Source organism: Amblyomma mixtum, chromosome 1, assembly GCF_055824585.1.
Source record: "Amblyomma mixtum isolate Tamu chromosome 1, ASM5582458v1, whole genome shotgun sequence".
Classification (NCBI taxonomy): domain Eukaryota; kingdom Metazoa; phylum Arthropoda; class Arachnida; order Ixodida; family Ixodidae; genus Amblyomma; species Amblyomma mixtum.
In genome coordinates, this window is record NC_143012.1 from 269836755 (window position 1) to 269864630 (window position 27876).

The window sequence follows — 27876 nt, forward strand, 5'->3', positions numbered from 1 at the left end:
GAGCAGTTCGTAAGACCAATGACCTGCTTTTGTCTGGCTATAATATAAGAAGTGACTCGTTTTAGAAAGATATTTGCCAACTCAGCCTTCCAGAAAAAAAAAATTAAAATTCACAGCGGCACCTAATTTCATTATCTGCCGGCAGTACGATAGCATTAGTAGCTGTTTATTCTTTTATCGTAAGTGATGTTGCTTCCGGTCTGATGACGTCAGTTCCCTCCAGCCAATGGGGACGCTCCAGACAATGGACGAATTTTATTGCGAAAGCAATGTTAGTTGCACTTTCAGCCCGTCGCGTAGCGAGGCCGGTAGCTACCAATGACCTACCAATGACCTTAGCATATTGGATTGGATTGGATTGTATAACCAATGCATCACCACAAGTCTAACCACAAGCACCACCACAAGCTACACTACCAGCTGAACCATGGCGTAGCTACGGATATTGCTTTCGCAATTACCGGGCTTAACCAAGCTAAGCCACAGCCATTTTTTTTTACCAACAACGAGTTTTATTACAGAAAGGTTGAGTGAGCTAACCTGTGCATCGACTGCCTGCCCTTGGCGAGGGTGGGCGTGGTGGCAGTGGTGGGAGTGGTGGCTGGGCTGGCGTCCACCGTGAACGGGTCCGTGTCCAGCGTGATGACCACCGCCGGCGGCGGGAGCTGAGTCTTGGGCTTGGACATGGCCCGGAACGCTGCCGCCAGGTTCGAGCGGGACCCTTCGTCGCCGAGACCCATCGCAAATGCGATCTGTCCTAAACTCGCTGGCTACGTTGGTTGCACTGGTTCCGCAAAGGGGAGTTGTTTGCAGCACATATTGCACACAGGTTTTTCACAGCCCGCCGCCGTTGATTTGGAGTCTGTATTGCTTGAATAACAGACGACTGTACTTCTTTCCTGCTGTTGGAGTGCTATTTCGATAACTAGACTTGCTACGCAACCGAGAAAGTTCTTCTGTTCATTATTTCTGTGGTTCGTACCTATGCTTAGTTGCCTCGGAGGGTCCAGTAGACAAACGTAACAGCTCACTTTTCCTACCAGAAAACTCGTGAAGCAGAAGGCACGAGAAACTGCTGAAGCAATGCTAAGTTACTGGCAGTTCAACAATGACTGCGCGATAACTATACGTACTTTCCGAGAACTGTGCATCTGCGCCTTGTATCGCTTGCTGCAGCGTTATATTTCGCTCGCATGGATATTCGTTCTCTTACCTACTCGCACTTTAGAACATGTTTACTTTTAGACCTTATAAAGTTCTCCTTGGTATCGAATTACGGTATTTATTGGGCCACCTATGCTTCTTTTCTGTCTGCGTCACTGCATTCTTGTTCGCTAGTGCGGCCGAACCATCCCCGAGCAGTTTTAATTTTTGCACCTCTAAACACCACACTAACTAAGGCGATATGGTCACAGTATTTCAGTCTCCAATGCGGAGGACATCGGATCATTTGCTCATACCTTTTCAGCGCGATATTTAAAATATGTGTGTCCTAGAAAACATTCCTTCGTTCAATTCTCAGCAATAAATAATTTTTAAATCTCTCAAATAAGATATTTGCTCACTGACTAACGACTATCTCAAGGAACAATTTCGTGTCGTAACTGCGCCTATATCATGTTAGTGAGAGTTCGCTTATAATAAAACTGGTGATCACAGTTTTTAAGCTTTCCGGTGGAAGTTTTTAGTGCTCATGCTGGCACAAGTAGTCTGGTCGTCTTAGCGACCATCTGCTACTTTCCTGGTTGCATGCCTCGTTTCTTTAGAATAATCTGAAGGCCTCTTGGTATGCCTTGTCTAGTACTAATCCACTTATGTTTGGTTGATTTTAATAAACGCTAATGCGAAATTATGTGTGAAAGTTACGTGTAGCGAAAGCCTAATGTAAGCTCGCATTTTGCTCTTTCAGCATCTGCTCGATAAGTATTCGTCATCTTTGTTGCTTTGTCGACAAAAAATGAATATAAATCCTCCCTTTTATTCTGATTATCATGCTGTTTTTACAACAATAAACTATTTCCGAAAAATCTCACTTTTGTTCTGTTTTCGTTTCTGTAAGCTAGACAGCTGTGCGCAGACCACGTGAATGTTTGCTACAAACCGCTTAGACTTTTCGCGAGCAGAAGTAAGCGTATTTTATTTCTGTGTTTGCGGCCTCTTAAACCTAGTTTCTCATCAAATCACACGCAGCATCATGAAACCAAGAACTGCCTTACGAAGAATCAGGAGTGCAACGACAGTTTGTAAATCATTGCGGGAAAGCTTCACGAAAGAACTATTAAGTCAGCATTACATGTTGCAATATAAAAACTACACGTTCCTTGTTTCTGAACGGAGCAAAATCACGCTAACAGAAAATTTCACGGCTATGTAGAAGCTAGCTGCCTTGAATTGGTTAAAATCTGACTGCAGGTGTCGTTCTTAAAAGCTAAACTTAGCAGCCTTGTAATATGCGGAGTGTACCACTACATTAGTTAGGGTTTCGGGGTAGCGTATTCAGTGCTTCTCGCTTCTAGCTATCGGTGAGCAGTCAATTATGTAAGTCAGTTTATATTTGCGAACTCAAATTCACCTGTGGGTGTTTACCTAATGAAGTGCAAAAACTTTTCTCACATCATTTCACGAATCGTAGTTGACAGAGAGGATGCAGCTAACACTATAGCTTCTTTTCATTGCACATCTATTGCGATATCTACACTCTTTAATCCTCAATCACTGGCTTAGAAAGTGCTCCACTCCTCTTGTTGCAGTTGGTATCATGAAATTGAACTTGAAACGTTGGTTCTTGTTGAAAGCCCTGTTGCGACCTGCAAAGACAATATAGAATCGGGGTGGGAAAGGAACATGGAATATTATGGCAAGGTCGAATCAGTACCTTCTCGGTTGTTGACAGAAATATAGCATCACTTTCAGCGCAGTCCACAAGTTTTCTACGACGAGCACAGACTGCGTTCATTTTATAAAGTCATATTAAGACAGTACAAATTTTTCTTGGACATCGTAATATATCTAGATTACTGAAAATTGGTACCGCCCGTGAAGGAGTCAAATCTGACTAATATCTTGTTTGTTTTCTCTTTTTAGAATGTATATTTGATTTATTTGATCTTTTTAAGTTTGTACTACCTCAATGACGGGAAGCTTTACACAGAAAGACAACAAAAGGCGAAATGGCAGTGATCATTATGAGATCACAGAACGCTAAGCCCATTGGTGGTTGTTGCCCATCCATGGACTCTTATCATGAACTACCATTCTTATCCAGCATGTCCATAACCGTCTCAGAGAGGTAAGCTATAAACATGCTTAGAGCACTGGGCTGTGTGTTAGAAATGACATTTTTTCCTTAATCACGCCCATTGTCGTAAACTGAACGCTACTCCAGTGTCATCATTTGATAGAGCGTTTCCTCAGTCGCCTGGACGCCACACCTGGCAAATAATAATCTGCTGCAACGAAGTGTGGTGCACCAAAGCTTCAAGCAGGCGTATCCCACAGTTTTCGGTGCACAAACCATGGTTACAATCTGAACCTATTGAGGTATCAAGAAATTCACACTTATGAAGCAGCTCCACATTGAGGTGGTTGTTACACGTTACAGCGACTTGGGTATTTTATTTGACGTACTCTGCGTCCGGCTTGTCTTGCATACTAAAAAAGGAACAGAGCAAACACAAGACAGAGGAACGTACAACACAGGCGCTGCACGAAGTGCTGTTTGCGGGCTAGTTGGCTAAACATTGCTAAAAAGAAAACAGCGCGAACACAGAACAGAGGAACGTACAACACAGGAACGGACAACACACAGCGCCTATGCTGTACGTTCCTCTGCACTGTGTTTGCTCTGTTCCCTTTTTAGACAAAATGTTCAACCAAATAGCCCGCAACAGCACCCTCGTCTTGCATACCGACGCTGGCAGTTCGCAGCGCCTGTTTGCTTTTGCTTGTGTCGCTTATCAAGGCCTTAAAGGTGTTCATTTCGTCTATGCATGTAAGACAATGTACATAAAGTATTATTCTCACAACCTAATTGTTAAGCTGCGCGCCATCTAGCAATTCTCATCGACGTAATGACATCGCCGAGCTTCCACTGTAGTAATACAACAACAGTTCGAGCTTTAGAATTCACGAATGGCACAAAGGATTCAAAGAAGTCATGTTAGTAGATGACATATTCCCTCGTGAATAAGATTTCTTATTTTATATTATACAGCATACTTTTTTTAACCCCATCGGAAAAGGGATTCCGCAGCAAACAGGGGCAAATACTCAGTGGAGAAAACACTGGACGCAGGAGTGTGCATCCCTTTCTATGCGTGTGCAACTGGCACAAGTCCTTTGTCAGATAATTGCCACCGCAAGACGTGACGACGTGAGAAGGAGGCGAAGAACACAACACAAATCTTTGTACGGCAATGCCTCCGTTGCAAGGTTAACGCATGTGCTAAGGCATGCGCAATACTAAGGCATAGCATAAAGACTTGTGGCCGTTTGACCTCATTATTGTGGAGTCCGCGTCTTGCAGGCAGCATAGCAACGGATCGCTTGCCGATATCGAAGCGAGTCGTCAGTAGATGCTGATCTGTTATTTTCTGTGTTTCATAGCGTGGAAGCCATGACGGAAATGGTCCTACAGGCTACGATACTAGCATTGCGGAATTATCGTGGTTCGCAAGATTGAGAGCCGTTCTGTATGCATGACGAGCCGAGGGACATCAGTTCGAGAATAAATAATAAAGTGACCGTCATGCCCGCATCACCACCGTAATCTCTTATTCATGCAGAAACGCTGTCGGCGTTGCGATAGCCGAGAGTCGTATAAATACTTTTGGCAGAAAGCTAAGCCCTATGCAAGAACAAATAACACGCAGGCTTATTATTGTGCGGTCCGGCCGCTAAAGGGGAAGTAGAGGCTCATGACATGATAAGTATGTAAATATATTTCCCTTACTGCTTATAGATAGCAGGATTATCGATATCTGGGCATCCGTACCAGTTTTCATTACTTGGCTCAGTGAAAAACTGTATGCTGACAGTGCTAAGTATCTTTGGATCCCTACAGTCACTCTTTTCACCAACTGACTGAATAAGAAATAACAGCTTTCTCATTAGAATTCGTGCTGTTGTAATTTTTATTATTGTCACAGTTTACCGTCTTCAAGAGTGCTCAACGGTCTCAGTGGTTTTCCCATTTTTAAACTTTTTTTCTGTTACAACAGCAGTCTAACACTATTAATAACATCAGTTTGTTTTACGAACTCGCAGAACGAATGAAACTATACTGAACCACCTGCTGAAGTAGAGAAGACGCAAAAAGAACGCGAAAAATAAGATAAAGTAGAGATAACTACTTCTTACGTTAGGCCATAAAAATAAGAGCATTCATTTCATTCTAATGAGACGAAATCATTGAAATCTGCCTCATGAGACTCGTTCCGTGATCTACGCAAGATATTGCCAAAAGATCCCTCCACGCTTATTCATAGCAATCTCACTGAAACCGAGAGGCCTTTCTTTTTGCCAGCGAGAAACAAAGCACCCCTATATGCTGTGCTTTTCTCGTTTGTATGGCTTTCTTTCTTTATCGTCCCTCTTCCGACAATGTACACGTCAGCGTCAAACTGTAATGCTCTCCGTTCTGTTAATAAATATTTCTACCTCTCTTCCCTTTACTGAAAGAAAGAAAATATGAAACACATAACTTCCACAAATAAGAAAAAGAAAGTCGTATCCGACGTCACCTACACTTTCATCGCAAAACTTTCCGGAAGCAACAGCTCTCTTAACGCCATGAAAATGGCTTCTCAATGTCAGCCCTACAAACTATTCACGCAGAAAAAAAAAGGCTAAACAATCCTGTCAGATTTTCACCACGCACTGACCTCACGGAAATGTTGCGTGATCTCCGGTTTATTTTAATTTGTTCTCTTTCTTATCTTTGTTTCGTATTTTGTCTGGCGTCACTATGAGCCGAAAGCCCAGATAGAAAAAGGAGCAGCGTCGGCAAGCCGCGATCGATTGACCCGGTCTTACTTCGACTGCGTTCGTAGTGACGGTTCCCCCGAGGGGAGGAGCTACACAGGCCGCCAGAACACGCATCCGTCAGGCTGCACGTCGGTGAGAGACGTCGAAGAGGCCGCCCCCACCTTAATCGACGCTTGACACACCGCTCGCGACTGTGGCGTGGATCGAAATACCGGCCATCTATTATTAGCGCCTCTCCTTCTCCACGGCGTCTGCCTTTCTCCTCTCTTACATCGGACAAGTGGTCCCGTTTGATCACTTGACGTACCTATTAGGAAACAGGTCGCAGGTAGCGCAGGCTTCTCTTATACGTCTGTTGTTGAAGTTACCGAAGACAGCACGAAAATTCTTTGCTTATGGGACAGGTCCAACACGTAAAGCGGATTTTCTTTCGTACGCTGTGCGCTTCCTGTTGACGACGCACGTTTAAGAGTGACTCCGTTACACTTGCGACAAAATGTTTAGTCGTTGGCTTTATTGTCATACTTAGAAGCTGACAGCAAATTGTGGATTCGGAGAGAATGACATTTACTCTTTTTTTTTTTCATCCATAGTCTGCTTGGTGCCTGGTTAATATTACTCCCCTTTCTTGCGTCAATCTCTGCTCGGTCTACACGGTCCTCGTTTTCAACGCTGTGACCAAAATTATTTTTCAGCGGCAGCTCTTAAAGCACCGTTTCCCGTTTGTACGACGTAATTGACGTTAGCGTTAACACACCAGGTGCAACGCTGACTGGTCATTATCGAAAGCCGCTACGCATGACCTCATGGCAAGGAGCCACGCCGATTGGCCGAAATGATTAGTAGAACAAAATATGCACGAACCATCACAGGAAGCGATGCGACAAATCTGCGTGAGCTGTATTTAATTTTTTCCCCTCTTTACATGGATCGCCTTCCCATTGCGTGTTTGAATTTGATTTCGCCTAGGGCTTATGGCGAATGAGGGCTTATGGTTATAGAACACACACACCAAGAAACAAACACATACACAGACAACGGTTTCATCTCCGAAAGAGGACTATTAAAGCTCACAGGACGGTTATCACTGTGCACAGTGATATTCAGGGATAGCGTTTTGTGTGTTGGATATAATACTGTTCATTAATTATTAGTTGCATTCATCGCAGGTAAAGTACATGTCCCGTCACTATGCGAATCCCGGCTTCTGCAGGCGAATTTTAATGAAGGCAAAATGCAAAAAAATGCACATAGATTTACATGATCTGATGCGATGAACTCCGGAAGAATGTGCTTTAAGCATGCAGCTTTTACATTTGATGTTTTTCCCTATGGTTGCATCCCGCTGCTGCGTCCCATTGCATCCCATTCAAGTATTTATAGGCTACTTTACAGAATATATTTTATGCTTCATTGTTTTTCTTCCTGCCAAGTGTGGAAAAAATTGTTCTCTAGTTGGGATAGCTGTCTGTGCACACCGGTCACGTGGCAGTGATGGCAGCTCACGTGATAGGCGGCTACCTATTAGATAAGCTATTAGATAAGCGCTTATGCTTATCTAAGCGGCATGGCTGACGCTGCAGCATATATCAACTACTGCATTAGCGAGAAACCGATTGCGTGCCCGCCCTGCCGCTCTCCCCGCAGCACTCGCTTTGACCGTCCGTGACTGTTTCTCGAGGACTCACTGCACCTACTCCACCCAGGTCGACCTCTTCACGGCGGCCATTACTGTAGGACCGTGGCTTCTACCGTGGATATTTTAGCCAGCCCACAAGGCCAACAAAGCGCTGCTTAAGAGAAGCACTCCGAAAGTAATGCATCATGTTTTGTTTCGTGAGAACCGTAACAGATACAGAAGATGTACTAAAACCAAAAAATAATGCACGACTTAAGCCAAATGCAATCATCTTCTTATAAAGTAACCGTCATTTGCTGTCCATTTTGGCCACTTATGAACAAGAGGTTATATTCCATGCTTATGAAAATCTGAACAACCAGAGACGTGCCACTTTCAGCCGCGATGAAACTATCCCAGTCTGGAAAATGTTACCACGTAGCCCCCCCTTTTCCACAGGCCCGTAGAGCAGGGAGCCCGATGAAGTCCAATGGTGGATTTGTGGTGGATTTATGGTGGATGTATAGTGGATGTGACAGGGCAGGTTAGTATTCACGGCTCGGGCGATCTAGTTTGGTGGCTTCTGAACATTGCGTCCGCATGGCCACGATTTGTCGGTAAATTAATGAAAGCTCTTCCTTGCGGCCAGACTACTTGCTTCTGCAACACCGGCATAAGCCGGCTCAAAACATCTGCCTCATCTATTTTGTTGTTCAAGAACATGTAGATTTGTTTATGTACGGCTAAATGCGCAACCGGGGGTTTATAAAAACATAGAACTGGCTCCTAATTTGGTGACAGACAGCAAATCTTCTGCTGCGTTTCACAATCTGAATGCAAATCGCTTGTCAAACTTCGCGAACAATCAGCGCATAAAGCGAAAGCTGTAAACGGGTCGCTGCGCTCACGCCTGCTACCTAAGGGATGGCGCTGCGCATTTCGCACATCGTCTGTTAACAAATCATTAGCAGGAAAGTTTAATATCTACGCAAATGCCAACAACATCTGGCTCGAACGTTACAGGTAAACAGAAAAGAACTACATTCGGAATTATCCTAAAATTTAAAAGCAGCGAACTTTAACGGGCGCCTAGAGACCAAGTGTCAAACTTCACAGAGAAGTGTCATTTGGCGGTAATTTTTGTTGCATACTGCGTGTTTGTCCGGTACTTCCCTGAATCGTTAAGAAATAATAGAGTGCACATCGTATCCGACGATGCCGACCTAAAAAGAAAGGGCGTTTTCGCGACAGCTCTACCAGCTGCGCCATCATTGGCTTCGAATGGCGCCGCTATATATAGTGAAACTTAAATGGGTCTTTGCCTCTTTTCCTCTCTTTGTCACGGTCTCTCGTTCACGCAGTTCTTTCTTCGCACTTACAATGAACCAACTAGCCTGACAAGTTCTAGCCAAGGAGCAGCCTGCTCCCTAAAATTTCTACCACGAAAAATAATCTTGGGGGGAAGGCACAGTCACCAAATTATCACGCCACAGCCTTCCTCCCGTACCTGACCGACGTTCAGTTCCCGCCTGCGCTTTCTGCTCTTTTTTTTTTCTTGGCCTCCTCGTGCCCGATATTTTAATAGAGGTGAGCTTAGATCTGCAGACGCTTCCACAGTGCTAAGTCTCTTCTCCGCCATTCCAGCGACGCAGCTTCTTTGGCCAACATTCAAGCATGTCTTCTGAGGCTTGTTGATGTGAAGTGAGAGTTATTTTAACGCATTTTGCGCGTAAGGAGACTGCGGCACTGGCTCGGGTCTGTAACTTCGGTATCCTGCGTATTCGTTGTAACGAGAGCCTGGGTTCCGGGATATCAAGGACTGTTGTAACGCGCCGGCAGCTATATACGAAAATAACGTTCTTGACATACTGACGCACGCTACAGATTCCACTTCAGGAAAAGCACATCGCGAAACTGCGCACATGTATAGGCTGCGTGACACAACCGGTACACAGGAGGAACGACAACATCCTGCTGTGCGTTGCTCCTGTTTTTCTGCATACCTGGGCGAGCGCCTTATTTATGAAGCCATAGCATCACGCTACGCTCAGTGTCCTATGGAATTCTGTGAATTCCTGCGCGAAAGTCGCCTTTGGGCAACGCTAAGCGTCTCACTCACGGAAATGGAAAACCCAAGGTATGGTATTGAGAAATTACATTCTCATTATTTCAAGCTGTACCAAGAACTCCGCAACACCTGACATTGTTCGGATGGCAGTATTTGTTTACCTCTTTGAATCCTCATATCGCTACAGCTCGAGGCCTTCGTGCGAACCAGGACTCGCCCATAAATTAAAATCCATGTGCGAGAAAATGTTGGATTCCTCCGATGACGGTGGCTACATTCTTTCACAGTTGCGTTAAGACAAGCCCCACATGAGGAGTAACAGCTCAGATTTTAAAGCAAAGTATATATGGATGAGACGCTGCAGCCACACCAGGACTGATGTGGTTTGGCCACCACGCGGTGTTCTTTATTGTCGCTATACAATGAACTCGAGAAATTTATTTTTTTTTCCAGTCGATTGAGAATTATTTCCACGCAACACTTGGCCCTTTGAAAAGTCTACTTAAGGAAAATAATTTCACTCCAGCCCGCTCCTTCCAAACAGCCCAACGATTGCCGCTTATAAACTGTTTACGTCTAAGACGTATAAACATACGTCTAAGACGTAATAATTTGAAGCGTTATATTGGTTTAGAATGTGTAGGTAGCTTATTAAAAATATTTGTACCTAAATTATATTTGACTTTTAATATTTTAATGCAACAGCATTTAGGCTGTCCGTTTGCGAAAACCATCCGGTTTCTCGGCGAAAAAGTTTCCTGATTGGTGGAGAGTGTCGTCACGTCATTAGCACCCCCAAATTTCAAAACCTGAAGACTAGAATCCCCCGTAATTCCTCAAGTAGTGGCCACTAACCCACTATAATCCACGAACTAATCCCCACTAATTCATTTTAATCCACCCACGAATCCCCATTAATTCACCTTAATCCGTTCTATGGATTCGATCTACTTCCAAAATATGGGGTCTTTTGGACCTTTTAGGTGTAGGCCGACTTCCAAATGCTGCTGCATTTACTTCTTTAACAATGGGGTTAAGAAGGCCTGAAGTAATTTCGCAAAGAGGAGGGAAATAAAGCTCGCATAACATTTCCGGTACGTGATGAAAGAACTAAACTTGCTGATTAATGTCTGTTTCTCCTACAACATGGCTTTTATTCGGTTTATCCCTGGCTGACTAGCAGGTCTGACAGAGCTAAAAGCGACGCCTACAAGAATCGAGAGAGCCGACGGCAGTGGCTTTTTGTATGACGAACATCACCATTACAACTCTTCTCACAGCAGCTCGCAACCTATAGCGCCGAGGGAGCTCAGCACTCAACGCACGTCGCTTCCAGATGCGCCGCGTCAAATGTGCACTGCGCACAGCTGTCGCGAGAGTTTCGTTCCCGGGAAAGTGCTTTGCAAGCGCAGGGGCCTCAGTTAGTAACGCCGTGCACGAAATAAAGGTCATTCGCGATAAAATATTCGATCACCAAAGTGACTGGTCGCATTAACCGCCGTGGCAGTTTTCCCTCCGCTGTTCTTTCAATCCCTCGCAAACTGTCATTAATTAGTAAACAGGCCCACCATTCTTCCTGGCTCCCCTTGCATTAGTATGTCATTCCTCGCGTCACTAGAGGTAAAATGCCGCAGCAGATCCCCCCCCCCCCCCCCTTTTTTTTTCTTGTCTCCGGCAAGAGGAAAGGTCAGCACGTTAACAAACATGTTTTATGGAAAGCAGAAAAAAAAGAAAAAATCTGGTGACGCATGAAAGACACAGCATCGAGAGCATTGACCTTGTGCTTGTAAGGATCGGTCCCTTACGTGCTGATCCAAACATGCCTCCTGTCCCTTCCAAATAAATAAAACCAAAGAATTGAGCGTACTAAACCGGGACTGCCTTGACAACAGTCCCACAAATTTCTAGCAGCTAGTAGCATTCACTGTAAACATAAACGACTAAAAAGGGAGTAGTATGTCTTCTAGCGCATTCCTTACGGGCGCCGTGGTGGCTCAGTGGTTATGGCACTCAGCTGATGACCCGAAAGACGTGGGTTCGACCCCGGCCGCGGCGGTCGAATTTCGGCGGAGGTGAAATTCTAGAGGCCCGTGTACTGTGCTATGTCAGCGCACGTTAAAGAACCCCAGGTGGGTCGAAATTTCCGGAGCCCTCCACTACGGCGTCCCTCGTAGCCTGAGTCGATTGGGACGTTAAAGGGCAACTGCACCACTTTTTGAGAATTTCGCGATACTCAAAGATTCAAATCTATATAGGCTGTAGGTAAAACATGCCAAGTGTTTTGGCACTACCATATAAAATAGTCATGTAATCGACGATTCAATTTTGCATCTCTCCTCAAAGCACCGGAGGAATGCGGGGAAGTTCAGTGTGACGTCACGGAAGGTATGATTTCAAATTACCGCTGCCGTCAGCCCCGACCTGCCGTGCCTCGTTGGACGCTGCCAAACAACCTTCGGCGGCCTTTGCCCTCGGTGGCGGTTTTTTTTTTTTCCTTCATAGCAGGCGTTTATGCGTTGTAAATGTACCGATACCTTCAATGACGTCATCATGCGTCCCCTCCTTAGCGTTGTACGCTGCGGAGAAGCTTGAAGGCTGTCCCAATTTTAATTGGTGATTACGTCACCGTTTCAAATGCTAGGCCAAAAGGACTTCACGTACTTTACCTGGAAGTTTCACACATTCGACCCTTTTAAGCTCGTCGATTTCTAAAACCTGTGCAGTTGCCCTCTGAACTTCCATAAGCATAAATAAAGCATTCCTTAAAACGTGCGCTAGAGGGCAGTGTACTCCCTTTTTGCTCCAATATAGGCGTATTATTGTGTAGAATGAGAGAGGGGAGGAAAGTCCTCTGACGCGAAGAGATGGCTCTTATCGGATGGATTCGGTAAAGTCCCATTTCGAGAACTTCGGTCGGTTGGAGCGGTCATACCCTTCAGGTCTGAATTTCGTAGGAAAAGAATGCGCCTATTGTTCTTTTTAGACGCGCTTTTGTTGGCTCGTTAAATTAACGGTCACGTACGATAAGAGTTGCACCACAGGGCGCGTATAAGTTGACATTCAGAAAGTGTCAGCCCCTCTACCCGTACAGACGTGACCGCGATATCTGCATTCGGTCGCCTTTGGACAATACGAGATGGCGGAGAAGATTGCAGCACGTGGGGAAATGCATGACAATGAGCCGAAGAGTCATGAGATGGTGATGTATTTCAATACTGTAGACGACATGGCTCGAGTCATTGTAGATTTTTGAGAGGCATTGTAAAGATAAAGTCAACAACTAAACACAATGCGTTTAGGATGCTTAATGCAGACAACGTGCTACGTCGTGTTTCCTCTACGAGGTTATTTGGGCAATCAGTGCGTATTTCCATGGGTTTTTTTTTGTACTCTACCAGCTTTCCACTCCTATGAAGATACCTGCAGCGCGTATTAAATCCAGCTTTCTTGCATATCAATTTTAACTCTGAGGAAACTGCAGAATATTATAAGAGACTACTCATTGACATCCACCCGAGCGCAGCCATACGGCTACAAAGGAAAGCTATACAGCTTTCTCAGAAACTTCGTAGTTAAAGAAAAATTCTTTCTGGTCCGGGGTTCGAACCCGGTACCACCGCTTCACCGGAGCAGTCGCTCTACTAATTGAGCTAACCGGGACGGTAAGCTTATGGCAGGGCGGGAGCGAATTGATCTATAACTCGAAGTGGGAAATGTGTTGGTAAAATGTTTAGGGGAATCCCCCAAGGTGGAGTAGATTTGTAATAAGGGAGTAATTACTCATTGACATCTACTCTGTCCTGCAATCTTAAAGCATTACGATCCTAACACGGATGGGCGATGCCCACACTGTGGGGAGACCTGTGATATCTTCCACATGGTGTGGGCATGTACTCAAAATCCCCACCTCCCCCCTTCCCCTACCCCTTCCAGAGAGGCATGGGAGACTGCCCTTCTCAACTGCTCCTCGCTTGAGTCCCAAAGGGCTCTGGTGAAACGGGCTAGAGACGGGGCATTGTCATGCGGTGTCCCGGACTAGGGACGCCGACCATGTAGCGTGGCCACTCTGTGGATCCCGAACTCTATTTCAGAAATTAAAAGTTTTCACCACCACCACCACCACCACCCGAGCGCAGCCATACGGCTACAAAGGAAAGCTATACAGCTTTCTCAGAAACTTCGTAGTTAAAGAAAAATTCGTCCTGGTCCGGGGTTCGAACCCGGGACCACCGCTTCACCGGAGCAGTCGCTCTACCAACTGAGCTAACCGGGACGGTAAGCTTATGGCAGGGCGGGAGCGAATTGATCTATAACTCGAAGTGGGAAATGTGTTGGTCAAATGTTTAGGGGAATCCCCCAAGGTGGAGTAGATTTGTAATAAGGGAGTAATTACTTATTGACATCCACCCGAGCGCAGCCATACGGCTACAAAGGAAAGCTATACAGCTTTCTCAGAAACTTCGTAGTTAAAGAAAAATTCGTCCTGGTCCGGGGTTCGAACCCGGGACCACCGCTTCACCGGAGCAGTCGCTCTACCAATTGAGCTAACCGGGACGGTAAGCTTATGGCAGGGCGGGAGCGAATTGATCTATAACTCGAAGTGGGAAATGTGTTGGTCAAATGTTTAGGGGAATCCCCCAAGGTGGAGTAGATTTGTAATAAGGGAGTAATTACTCATTGACATCCACCCGAGCGCAGCCATACGGCTACACAGCGATACGGCTGTATAGCTTTCCTTTGTGGCCGTATGGCTGCGCTCGGGTGGATGTCAATGAGTAATTACTCCCTTATTGCAAATCTACTCCACCTTGGGGTATTCCCCTAAACATTTGACCAATTACAAGAGACTGTTATGAACGTATCGATGGGAATGGCCTAACCTTGCGATGCGAAGCAAAATCTTGGTTTTAATGTTTTTCCTGCGCCTGCTCAGAGTAAAACCTGCCACTGAAGAACACTGAAGTGCATTTGACAATAATTTGCCGAAAACTACGAGCATACCTAGGGGGGATATGCGGCTATGTTGATTGTTATGATACATTCTTACGAAAAAAAATGCGTCTGTAAACAACGTCCTGCTGAAAAAAATGCGCTTTTCCACAATTTCTGGGTATGTTTACGTTTCTTACAATGTCCTGTTTCTTCAAGCTACACACAAAAAGACTTCAGATGCAAAGAGTGCTGGCTTACGTAGTACCGAAAAGTGTGCTGTACGCGAACAACGCACTTGTCTCTAGGGCACTCAGCAGCGAGAAACTGACGCCCGAGAACATCGCTGCGTACTGGCCACCATTTTTCCCTTTTCTCTACGTAAGAATTTCGCGTTTAAAGTTGTCTACCTTAATAATTACAACGACTATTTTTCAAGTCTCGCAGTTATAGCAAGACGGTCGAGGTTGCTTGAAGTGCGGAGACATCCCCGCATTAAGTAGATTGCGCAAAAGGTGGCGGCTTTGCAAGATAGCAGAAGAGCGCCGATAGTGGCGTGAGCAGGTGGAACGGGGCTTTGCGCAATTATGCCCGACAACAAGCATCGCCCTTGAGGCAGCAATTGTTAAGTATTGCAGAAGCACGAAAGGAAGTGACGAAATCTTCAATGAGAGAGGCGCTTAACAAGAGATTGTTGTCGAGCAAGGAAATGGCGGCGTACCAGCTGAAAGGAGGATGGATGCGGCAATGACTAAAACAGGAAATAGATTGCGTTAGCTTAACCTAACTTCACTATAATTTACCACACATATTTCTCATCTTGTTACCTATACATTTTATCTCGAGAAGTTTAAGCGAATCCTACGAGCATCGGTGGCATTCGTGAGAATGATTTTGCTTTTTAAATTCTGCCTTTTTCTCGAAGTTTTCAGTTCATTTCATTTATTTACCCTAAGGGTCCTTTCGGGCATTACATAGGGAGTGGGGGGGGGGGGAGGAGGGGGAATACAACTGTTCAACATTGGTTATATATGCACATAAGCAAGAGAATAGCTCAGATACACCACCCTGTAAAACCATCATCATTCCTGAAAATGATCTACCGTTGCGTTACTTCTGCCATCAGCGGCCACCCAAAAATTGAAAGAACGCTGAAGTGAAACCATTTTCCTCGTGATACTCGGTTTGGATGCGAACGTCTGCATTCTTTACAGCGCTTCTAGCGAATGCGAGCATTTTTCAAAAAAGCAAAAAAAAAATCGCATTACCCTCTCGTTGGTGGCTTGCGTCACCCTCCGCAACCCACGCAACGGTTCTCTGAACCGTTGATACGCTTGACAAAGAATAAACATCTGTTGCTTGCTCAACAACCCCAAGCCCACCTCTTTTTTCTTCGTATTTTGTTTTTATTTCTCAGCGAAAAACCCATCTGCTGTTCCGTTTCTCAATCGTATGTACATGATCAGAACAGCCTCGTCGTCGGCCTCGCTAGGCAATCTGGTTTGCTTCTGCAACTCAGCAAAAGCGCTGGCTCCGCGGTTCGCTACGCAGTTCCTCTTCGGCTCGTATTCTTCGAGTATGCATGTGCTTGAAATATGGCCTCTTTCGGCGTCTGTAAGGACGCTCCTCCAACACATCATTTTGCGAAAGCCCAGACTTTCTTATTTCATCCTCTTTTTTTTTTTTTCAGCGATACATTTTCAGGAGGAAGACTGAACATTCTCGCTGCTTGGGATGGTTTCAGGATTTCACCAGTCCCGCGACGAAAGTGTGTTTGCTTTTTTCGAATGCAATAAATAGCAAAACTTTGAGCTCGTGTCTTTCGTGTTCTTTTTGTTCTTGTTTTTCATTATTTTTCAGAATATACCATGACAGGCGAAGCCGTTTTGCTGCACCAATCCGATTTAAATACGCACACTCTGTCACGTGAAAAAAGAATGGTTTAGCGTCGCTCAACTTGTAGCTAGCGTGAGGTCATCTAGGCCCGAATTCAAAAAGCTAGTAGCGGTTAAACACGCTTCCTAAAAACTTCGCCAAGCCACTGTAGCTTAGGCCCCGTCCAGTAAAGAGCCATTTTTATGTGCACGAAGCATTGCGAATTCAGCTGCCTGTCACCTAACGAAAATTCAGACATCTGCGAAGCGGCAGGGATTTAGCGTAGCAGTCACTTTAGTGAAGCAGTCAGTCGGGTAAAGCCAGCTTGAGTGCGGCTTTTTTTTATTTCGATCAATGCATTCTAGTTGCAAAATTAAGCACGCTTTTCTCCCTTCATGCAATTAGTACCCATCTTGTAATACACAGCACAGGCGCAATACCTGATGCTGACGTGTGCGGGTGGTGTGAACTTTTCCCCAATATAAATTTCCTTTTTTTTTTGCTCTTTCTGCTACGTCACACAAGGCGCTGTGATCTAATATGAAGTTAGGCTCCGACAGCATCGACGGTGGCTAAATGCACTATTGTGGCGTCGCAAGGACCTGCTCTTATCCTCGCTACGCCAGGGACATGCGCAATCACAGTGTTTAGAAACCGCCTCGGAGACGTCTGATCCTCTATCATCACGAGTTTGGTTACGTGAGTCTATCCGGTTTTTATCGCCTCCAGCGGCTACGTGCGTTTGAATCATCAAGCCCGTTCAGGTTTAGTAACTACAAAGCTCTGAGGTCTTCGCAACGTCGTAATCATCTGTAATTATTGGTGTTTGAGGAAAGGAAATGGCGCAGTAACCGTCTCACTTCACGGTGGAATTCTCAATCGTGCCGTGAGGGAAGGGAATAACATGGGGGTGAAAGAAAGATAAAAAGAGGGGCCGTAGTGGAGGGCTCCAGAATAAATTCCACTACCTGGGGATCTTTAACGTGCACTAACATCGCCCAGCACACGGGCGCCTTTTGCGTTTTGCATCCGTCGAAACGCGGCTGCCGCGGTCGGGTTCGAGCTCCAGGTACTCCGGTTCAGTAGCCGAGCGCTCTAACCACTGAGCCACCACGGCGGGTTAATTGTCTGTGACGGCACGCAGATAGGTGCCACGGCGAAAGGAGGCTGGGGGGACATCCGCATGTTCGCTTAACTCAAGTTTGTCAACTTTGCTAAATGATAACTCGCATGGCAACTTCACCATTCGGCTGGCTTCCTTTTGTCGGAAGCGAAGATAAAGAGGGTTGCAATATGGGATTCGGTACTGCGAATCCCAAGCAGGGGCGAGACAAAGAGAAAGAAGCACGTAGACTGGACGCGCGTCCAGCCAAGTCACGCAACTTTCTGTCCCGCATTTGTTAGCGCAGTACCGCTTCCCACGATGCACGTTCACAAACTACCCCTGCTAGCTACTCTACTTATATACAAGGTGTTGTGTTTTATCCAATATAATTATTTCTAAACAATCAGAATTCAAAGTTAACCAAAAGCATATTAGCTAATCATTCGCTAAATATTGACAGGTAAGATAACCCGCCCTGAAGAGCAATGCTCTGCAGCTATTGGAGCATCTTTGTAAAAAAAAAATCTTTACTTGTTAAACTAGAACATACGGGTGGTGTGTCTCATGTAAAAGCAGTGTGAGCAGCAGCAGCGATTCTTGTCGGCATCGAGAAAGCTATTCAAACCGCGATTCTCCATCCTTCCACGTCCTCTCTATTTTTTCCCCGAGACGTCACGGGTGAAGAGACCTGTGCAAACAGCGCGCATTATTCGCGAGAACATGTCACAGTCCTTGACATACGACATGCGGAACGTCGATCCGTTCAGGGACAGCGTAATGGATTGCGTCCCGTGGTGAAAGCGGATTGAAAGCCGAACAAGGAACCACCGTGCGTATACGAAGCCCCCTTCGTTCAGCCACTCGGCAGAGATAATACGCTTTGCCGAGCACTCGGCGCTATCTTTTTCATTCACCGCAGCCGCCTGAAACAGTCGAGCACCCGTCGCATGCCTCCTCCTTCAACTGCAGGAATTTACGAATCGGATGGGCAGGTGCACGGAAAGCCACGTGCAACAACTTGCGAGGACGGAACTTAAACCGATCCATCACGAACACTGAACTGAAAACTGTCGGTTGCGCAAAGGGGAGTTGTCGTCTTCTTTTTTTTTCCTTGTTTGTTTCATGACATCACTTCTGGCTTGAATGTTACGTCATACCAGGGACTGGGTACGATGTTCGTTTTGTTATCTTATTGTTTTCTTTGAGCTTTAATTGAGTTTAATTGAGCGTTCCACCTGCAGCACCTAACTAGTCTTCGCCGCACGGCGATTACTCGATGGCAGAAACATCTGAACTAGGTAATTTGAGCTTTATCGAATGGGTTATTTATTTATTTATTTATTCGCGTGCAGTTAGGGTATTATTTACAAATCGCGTGCAGTTAAGGTATTATTTACCTTTCTACAGCGACAGCTGTTAAATGTCCGCTCCCTGGCTTTCGCGTCGTGGTAGTAGTAACAGTAGTAGCGCGTAACCAGAGGATGGTTATGATGGAATGAGGAGGGTATGGCGAGAGCGAGGAATGCCAATCCGGATCATGGCTGCTGAGAGCACCACGAGACTGAAACGGCGGAGTGGAAAGGAGAGCTGGTCGGAAAAGTAGTATGTATGGAAAACTGAAAAAAGTGTTCTACCGCCATACATACACGCATGTCGCTCACAAATTCTTTACCTGATTACACCATGAAATGATAGTATCTCAATAGCTGTCGCTGAATGTAGCATTACACAGTGTTAACCGTTCTGCGGATTTTATGCGAAGCATACTAGCCGCACAACCGAGCTCTTCCTTGCTGCGCCACGGGCGGCGTAGCTACCACTTGACCTACATCGGCGCACCACGTGATATGACGTCACAACAGCTGTGAAAGCTGGGGCTGGCTGGGGCTCAACTCGTGCGCTCGCTTGCGGACGCGCAGCCTCCACCGGCGGCCTAATTCCCGCTCCTTCCGCTAGGGGCGCTGACGTCACAACAGCTGTGAAAGCTGGGGCTCAACTCGTACGCTCGCTTGCGGACGCGCAGCCTCCGCCGGCGGTATGCTTCGCATCCTAGGCTTAACCATACGCTAAGCCAGGCCATTTCTTTCATTGTGCGTGTTTTTTGAGCACGCCATCGCACATTTATCTTTTCACTTTCAAAACCCCAATAAGCAGTTAAGAATCTGTCTGGCGTAGTTGACTGCGCCTGATTAATATTGTCTTAATACGACTCACCGTCTGGGGGCGTGTTCTGTTTCATCCTGTGGTTATTTTTATTTCCATATTGTATTCCTATTTTAGGCAACCCAAAGTATTGGTCAAAAAGGAGATAAAAGAAGCCGATTGGATGCCTTACTTCTGCTTGTGACTACCACCTTATTTAACCTTAAATCCTCGAAAATATCCGCTGTTCTTATTTCGAAAAGTTTGATTCAAATTGAGCACCACTTCCTTTACGACGATAAAAAATTATCTCACTGGCGGGACTAAGTAAGCACATGCGAGCGTATAGCATTGTGCCGGCAGCCACGTGAGTCATTCAGACACAATCGATGCTTAGATTAAAACAGAAGAATAAAATCTAGTGTCTGATGAAACCGTGACTTCAACTCCATCTTTCAATATCGTATAAAAATTTGCCTAGGTGGAAAGATCTTATGATGTAGAAATTATTTTGTCCCACGAAAAGGTGGGTGACGGAAAAGTATATCAGAATTTCGCAAATTATACCCTAGGTGCGTTTAAAGCAGATACAGTTGACATGTGAAATTGGGTCATTACTTTGCGTCATTGCGTCATTACTTAATTGCGTCATTACTTAATTGCGTCATTACTTTGCGTAAGAATTTTAGTAAGTGGCTTGCCGATTTAAATATTTATTTTTTACGCACAGTGATAATTTACGGCTCCCATTAGTTCTCTTTACGTGCTTTAGGACTGCATTTGAAATTGAATTCAGCATTGCGTCATTATCATATGAGCCGCACAAAAGCTACAAACACTGCTCAGCCGACATTACGTTTCGAATATATTCTAATTTGCAATGACAATTTGCACGCTTTAAGCGCTTAAACAGATGTCATTTAGAAATGTGTCAGTATTTTGCAACCCCACAATTTTAGAAGTATTTCATAAACACGGAAACTCTGAAGGAAAATTATTATTTCACAAATTAATGGAGTTAATTTCTCTCCTCTAACCTTAACTAGTTATGTCCAGCTCGAAACAGGTGAGAGGAAAAGAAGTGATTTGTGCATTTTTCCATACATGTCCAGCGTTCTCGGACAAAAATTGAAAATAGTAAAATTGTAAGGAAGTCTTACAGAAATATTGGAGTTAAGGGTTCATTATTCTGATATGTAGCAAAATCTTTCATATAAAATGTTTCCATCGATTGCATCGAACACTTAAGTCTGCCATAGAAAACCAATGGGGAACGCTTTTGGTGACAGCAGAAACGTGCATAGAAATAGAAATACAAGACTGCCATTGGGTGATCTACAGATATATTGATTGTTATAGTAAAATCTTACGTTATATGAAAAAACTGCGTTCATAAACAGTTTTGCGGTCAAAAATGCTTTTGGGCAGAATTGCTTGGTATGTTTTAAGACGAAAAAGTGGTTGGGCTGTAGCTGGGCTACAGCCTTTTCTTATTTTACTGGTGTTTGCGGTGAGATGCTTGCATCACTACAGGAAGATCACAAAAACCTTGCTCTTTGTTTTATGAGGTGTTTTATTGGTTTGGTTTGGTTTGGTTTATTGGGGTGTAACGACCCAAAGCAACTCAGGCTATGAGGGACGCTGTAGTGAAGGGCTCCGGATAATTTCGACCACCTGGGGTTGTTTAACGTGCAGGTGTTTTATTGCACGAAAAGTGCAGAAAGTCAAAAACGCACGGTTGTGCCTTCACAGTGCAGACACATTTTTTTAGATGTTACAACGGTTAAAGTTGTGCCGTTGTGTCGTCACCTTGGGCAGCACCTGTAAGAATCATTAAAATGAAAAACAAAAACTTCTAAAATTTTCTTTATTTACAAATCTCAGCGAAATTTTGTATCTTTCTCACTGCGTTCTCACCAAGATGAAGGTGCTTTTTGTATAATCTTGATGTGCCATCACGATCATCATAGGCTCCCGCCTTCCGACGATAGGGTCATATACAACTACATAAACGCCCGCGCAAAAGGCTATTCGTTGATTCTTATACCAAGCCAGTGATCCTCGCGATCTGGAAGTTTCGCTCGGGCACCAGAATCCTCTCCGATATTGAAACAAAACAAAAAACCGAAACGAAGCAAGCCCAGTGCAGTTTCCACACAAAAAAAAAAGAGTGGGAGGTGAGCTTTAGAATCACACACCACGGCCAGCTCCAAGCGAAAACATGCACTTAGTCAAAGAGCATGTCTCCACCAGGCTAAAACTAAAAAATTCGCTGTGGCTTAGCTTGGTTAAGCTTGGTAACTGCGAAAGCAATATCCGTACCTACGCCATGGTACAGCTGGTAGTGTAGCTGGTGGTGGTGCTTGTGGTTAGACTTGTGGTGATGCATCGGTTATACAATCCAATCCTATCCAATCCAATCCATTCCAATACAATCCAAACTAATGCAATGCAAACCAATGCAATCCAATGTCATCCAATCCAATACAATCCAATTCCATCTACTCCAATCCAATCCAATGTAATGCTATCCAATCCACTCCAATCCAATCCATAGCAATCCAATGCAATCCACTCCAATCCAATGCAATCCACTCCAATGCAATCCAATCCACTCCAATCCACTCCACTCCAATCCACTCCAATGCAATCCACTCCAACACAATCCACTCCAATCCAATGCAATCCAATTCAATGCAATCCAATGCAATCCAATCCAATCCACTTCAATCCAATCCAATGTAATATAATCCAAACCGATGGTGGTCAATGTAATCCAATCTAATCCAATCTAATGCAATCAAGGTGAAATGAAGGTCAGTGGTGGTCACCGCCACGGCACGATGGTGGTCACCGGCCGCGGCACGATGGTGGTCACCGGCCGCGGCACGCAACGGCGTGAAAGTGCAAGTAGTATTGCTTTCGCAATAAAAAGCGGATAATATGTCGCCCACTCAAAGGCTACATACCCTGTGGCTAATTGTATGCCCGAGAACAGTGATATATAGCATTTAGAATTATTTTTTAAATGGCACGAAAAGACCTAGTTCCGACTACAGTGAGGCCACACCCTTAACTGTTGCATCAGAACACGCGGTTTTCTCTTTGCGCCGTGGTAAGAGAAGCGAGAAGGACACATAAGCAACCTCAAAGAGAAATTGCAACTTGGATCTCGCTCTCGCATAAAGATTAGAGGTCGACGAGAAGCAGCCATAAGAAAAAAAAAAGTATCCGTCGCATTGTTTCGAAGCAGCGTCAAAGTACATATATGCGACACGTACTCCAGTAGATTGTTGAAAAAGCCTCAATATCAAAAATTACATTTATTTTCGACCTTTTTAACACCTCTGTCGCATTTCTCGCTTGTCTTTTTTTTGTTTTCATAAAATGTTTTCTACCGAAAAAAAAGGACTCAAACAATAACTTTTGTTGCCGTATACTTAACATTTCTCGCCTGCAGACTGCCGACTGAAGGTTGACGTTCCAAAGTTTCGAATTACTCTGAACTAGCGCAGCTGTGGCCTAGCGGTTTGAGCATCCGCCTCGCATGTGAGAGGTTCGGGGTTCGATCCCCAGTGCTGCCGGGTACCCACCGGGGATACAATGGCTATAAGCTTTCCCCTGACCTGGCACTCGGCTTAATCAGGGTGAAATGCTTGGGAAATGGATCTTTGACGTCATCTTGAGTAGAATAAAAACCTAGTGCTCTGGCGCTCTTTGGCCACAGATCCCCTTGTGCCATAAAAATTCCCTATCAGCAATTACTCTGAACTTTGAATGTAGTCACCAAAGGGTAGCTCGGACTGCAACCACCCTCTCCCTTGCATCATCTTAATCACTACATCCAACGACTTCAAGTCCGCGGTATCTAATCGGAAATTTGGTTTAGCTTGTTATCCATGTGGAGTGCAGCATTTACGACATTTATCTTAAGATAGCGATGATTTACATCCAGCCTGCTAGCAAGACGACAACAAGAAACGAACATAACCTATAAAAAAAAATCGTGATGCAGTCCGTGCTACGCCTAGACTACATCATTGTGAGAATGCGTGCGTGCATACATACTGCGCCGTGTTTTGTTGCCTTGGTTAGACACCGAACCCGCGTTGTCAGTATGCAAACATTTATGCTCCCGTTTCGTTGCGCTTATCTCTGGCGCCGTCGCCCAGGACGGCGACCAAGTGTTCTCGAGATTTCGACGCTGTTGCGTGGCTGCGCCTCAGGGCCAGCGCTCCCCGCCGCGCGTCCCACCCAGGCAGCCATGCTGCGCCGTTCACCTGACGCTTTCTCGAGCGCCAGATCCCGCTGAAAACTTTTCAAAGTGTTTCGCGCCGTCTAAAGAAAGAGATTAGATCTATCGAATCAATCAATCAATCAATCAATCAATCAATCATGCAATCAATCATGCAATCAATCATGCAATCAATTAATAAATCAGTCAATCAACGACCACGCTTCCCACCGGACGACGGTACGCGCAGGGCGACTGAGAAGCACTTCTAAGCAACTGACGGCACGGCTTGCGTTCCCGGATTGACGCCAGCGGCTTTTCGCGGTCCATCGCTCTCTCTGTGTAACACCTGCAACGTCTTCAAGGAGCCTCTGTTTCGTAATCTCCAAAAAGTATTGCACATTCAAAAGCGAATAAATTTCCCTTTCGTGTACGTGCCTTTTATATAAATCTTTCCTTTCCTAATTAGCGCCAGTTTTTGACAACGCTGATGTTGTTTGGTTTGGTTTAGTTTGGTTTATGGGGTTTAACGTCCCAAAGCGACTAAGGCTATGAGAGACGCCGTAGTGGAGGGCTCCGGAAATTTCGACCACCTGGGGTTCTTTAACGTGCACTGACATCGCGCAGTACACACGGGCCTCTAGAATTTCTCCTCCAAAGAAATTCACCCGCGCGGCCGGGATCGAACCCGCGTCTTTCGGGTCAGCAGCCGAGCACCATAACCACTAAGCCACCGCGGCGGCTGCTGATGTTGTTCATGTTGCACTAATTGTAAACTAACGATTACATGAGGAAATGCTCTTCGCTAAGCTTCTACGACTTGAATGACAGGTGAGATGAGCAGCACTGCGATACGCTTTCGTCGGCGCAAACGGCCTCAGAGCACCGCTTTATACTACCACTTAAAAGGCGTGGGTTCGAATCCCCCTCACACTTGTACCTTGATGTGTGTATTTCATTTTCTTGAGTTTCTTTGTGGTGTGGACGGACGGACGGACGGGTGGACGGACGGGACAGAATACTGCGGACGAAGAGAAATGAAAATGTAACCTTTAAATGCATTCCTGTGTTAGAAACGGACAGCTGCAGAGATGGCAAATGCATTTATTCTTCACCTCTGAAACAGACCAAAAATGGTATTTCTTTCTTTGCAATTGCTAGGTTTCGTTGCCGAATATGGGCTCAACAAATCCCTTTTTGTCCGCTTCGAGGATGACGGCGTGTCTTTGCCATCTTTTAGGGCGAAAGCTTTAATGCCTCATACTGTCATGACCAAGACGTGTTAGCAAATTTGTCCGCGTTTCAGATTGGTCGAAATGGTCGTGACGTCACTGTGCGCGAATTTTGACGGGTGTTCACCGAAATATGTGAGACAGTTACTGCGCAATTTCCTTTCCTCAAATACAATTTTCGACTGGTGTCCACCGAGATATGTGAGACAGTTACTGCCTAATTTCCTTTCCTGAAATACAATTTCATTTTCTTAATTACGTGCCCTCTTCCTTCTTTCACTCCACTTCCTCTCTTCCGGAATGGTGCGGTTCAGGTGTCCACCGAGATGACAGAGAATTACTGCGCCATTTCCTTTCCTCAAAAAAGCGTTGCGTTCAAAGGCCAACGCATCGCGCCGAACGGGTGTGGCGTTCCGTGGACTCCCTGGCAGCGCTACAACACGCTTTCGCGTTCCACTACTAAAGGCGAAGCTTAAGCGTCATTAATTGCCAGTTAATTAATGCACCAACAGAATGTGAAGTGAACAATAGCGTAGCAGAATGCAGCACTCAGGCTTTCGCCTTTCACCACTTTAGCTGCTAAAGTTCTTGTAATTTTATATTCTTCTCCTCCATATGTTTCTTATGTTACGTGATATGGGTGGTCTTTTGGATACAAATGCTTGCTCTCTTCTGGTAGTAAATTGCTGGTAGTTTCAACGCCAATACTCTTGGTTGTTTTTTTGTTTGTCCCCTTATATTCGCTCCGCCTATCTCCGCAAAGTTTTTGATCATTTACTTTAAGGGGACTTGGGTATCTGCTCTTAAAACCGGGGTCGTCGCTTAGGTGGACGCTGTTTTGCGACGCGCGTCTCTTCTTTCAATCTTTCCTCTCAGTTCTCTTTCAACTCTCCTTGGTGTGCGCGTGGCAGCGATTGTGGCTCAGCTCGAGCCAGTAGACAGGCCCGTGCAATTTCCTTTCCATTCTTCCTCAGTCACAACAAGAACAGTAACAATCCACTCAATACCTCATGTATGTCTCCTTTTATTTCTTTAAGTTTCTTCCCTCAATGTACTCCTTAACGCCGATCAGCTTTGACAGCAAATAAATGAATGAAATTAAATTAAAGCTTCGCGAAACGGAATCTTTGTTCCCTATATATGCGCTTCGGAGAGCGTGCAAAGCGGCACGTCGTCCCCAGAGACGCCTTCGGCGCGAGCCGCGAACTTTGGCAATGGCTATTGGGAAAGAGAGGCGGCTACAACATCGGCCTCAATTCATATGCGCGCGCGCGTGGCATTCTTTGGCGGGAGCGCGACTTTCCCAACCCGCACTCGCCCACTTGCACAACGAGGCGACAGCCAGGGAAGACAGCGGTGCATCAGGTGCAAACGCAATGCGCCACGCATTGTTTCCACAGCGGGTGGGATAACATATTATTTGTCCACGGTGTTCCTTCGGCGCTCGTTTCCTCACCCCAGTCGGAGTGAATGCCCGCTGCTGCGAGCTTCGCCCCTCGAACAGCGCGGGTTTGCGTAATTTGTCAGTGCTCGCGTCTCTATCTAGTTTTTTTCACTTTATGCTTGTTTGTTTAGTTGTTTGTTTGCTTTTTTGTTGGCTCGTTTGTTTGTTTTTAACTGCTATTCATGCATATTTTATTATAGCTTTTTTTCTCGCGTTCTTCAGTAACACTTTCAAAATTGGTGGTTTTGTAAGGCACTCAAGTTATGCTCCGTTCACTAGACCCACGCCACGGTCGCAAACATCGCAATTTCTTTAAAAAAAGTTACCAGGTAAAACGTGAGGAATGGAACCCTGGAAGTAATGCGTCGTCAAGACGCCATGCGCCGCAGGTCATTGTGTCGGTAGTCACGGTGATCTTTGGCGCAACAGCCATAAACACATTACCTTGTTGCCAAAAATTGCTTTAGGATTTGCGATGATTAAGTGGCTCTTTATTCTTTATGATTCTAATAATATGCTGCTGCGCCTTTGGTGAGCATTTCAAAAGCATGAAACTCAGTGTATTCTCAAAATGTCGTCAGAAGAAATGAATGCTGCCGGGAGGATTATTCCAGACTTATGGTCACCTTGTGTCTATTTAAAATATTGAACAGGTATGCGTATCGGAGACGTATACTCCCACTGGACCACAGCATTAATGCGCCTCAAGATATCATACTGCGGAATTTTCTTTTATATTCGAATCTTTAAACTGCTCTCAGAGGAACCACTATTTTGACTATACTACTGTCCTGGTCCCACATTGTGGATGCCCCAAAGTGAATGCTATGTAAAGTTAGTGCCGAGACTTTTGCTGTAAGATTTGGCGGAGCCACACTGCCCCGTAGCGGTGACAAGCAAGCATACAGGCAGGCAAGAACTTTAGAACTCTTTGTTTGTTGGGATCAACAAGACACTGTTTATTGGAACCAACAAGACACTGCTGGGGCCAGCTTGCGCCCACAAAGAAAGCACCTCGGCGCCGATGATAGCAGCCGTTGGGATCGGAGTAGCCGTTTTGTTTAAACACGTCCGACTCGGAATGTTCTAGATAACAACCTCACAGAGTTGGGAACAGTCACGAGGTTTACAAAATAGGGCGCGCGAGGTCGCTATCCCTCGAGAAATCTCCTAGTGTCCGGTGAGCCTACGTCTATATATTCGCGAGATAACGCGCTGCCCAGGGACGAATAGACAAAAATACG

General features: G+C 45.3%; 1 protein-coding gene across 5 annotated transcripts in view; it reads right to left on the reverse strand.

The window, feature by feature from the left end:
• Positions 1–27876, reverse strand: part of LOC149371665 (solute carrier family 35 member F3-like) — a 317875-nt gene that overhangs the window by 138880 nt on the left and 151119 nt on the right. For all 5 annotated transcript variants that reach the window (XM_089565903.1, XM_089565902.1, XM_089565904.1 and 2 more), the window contains one exon: positions 541–2807. In XM_089565903.1, coding sequence (XP_089422029.1) covers positions 541–740 — 200 coding nt within the window. In that variant the 5' untranslated portion in view covers positions 741–2807. The remainder of the gene's footprint in view (positions 1–540; positions 2808–27876) is intronic.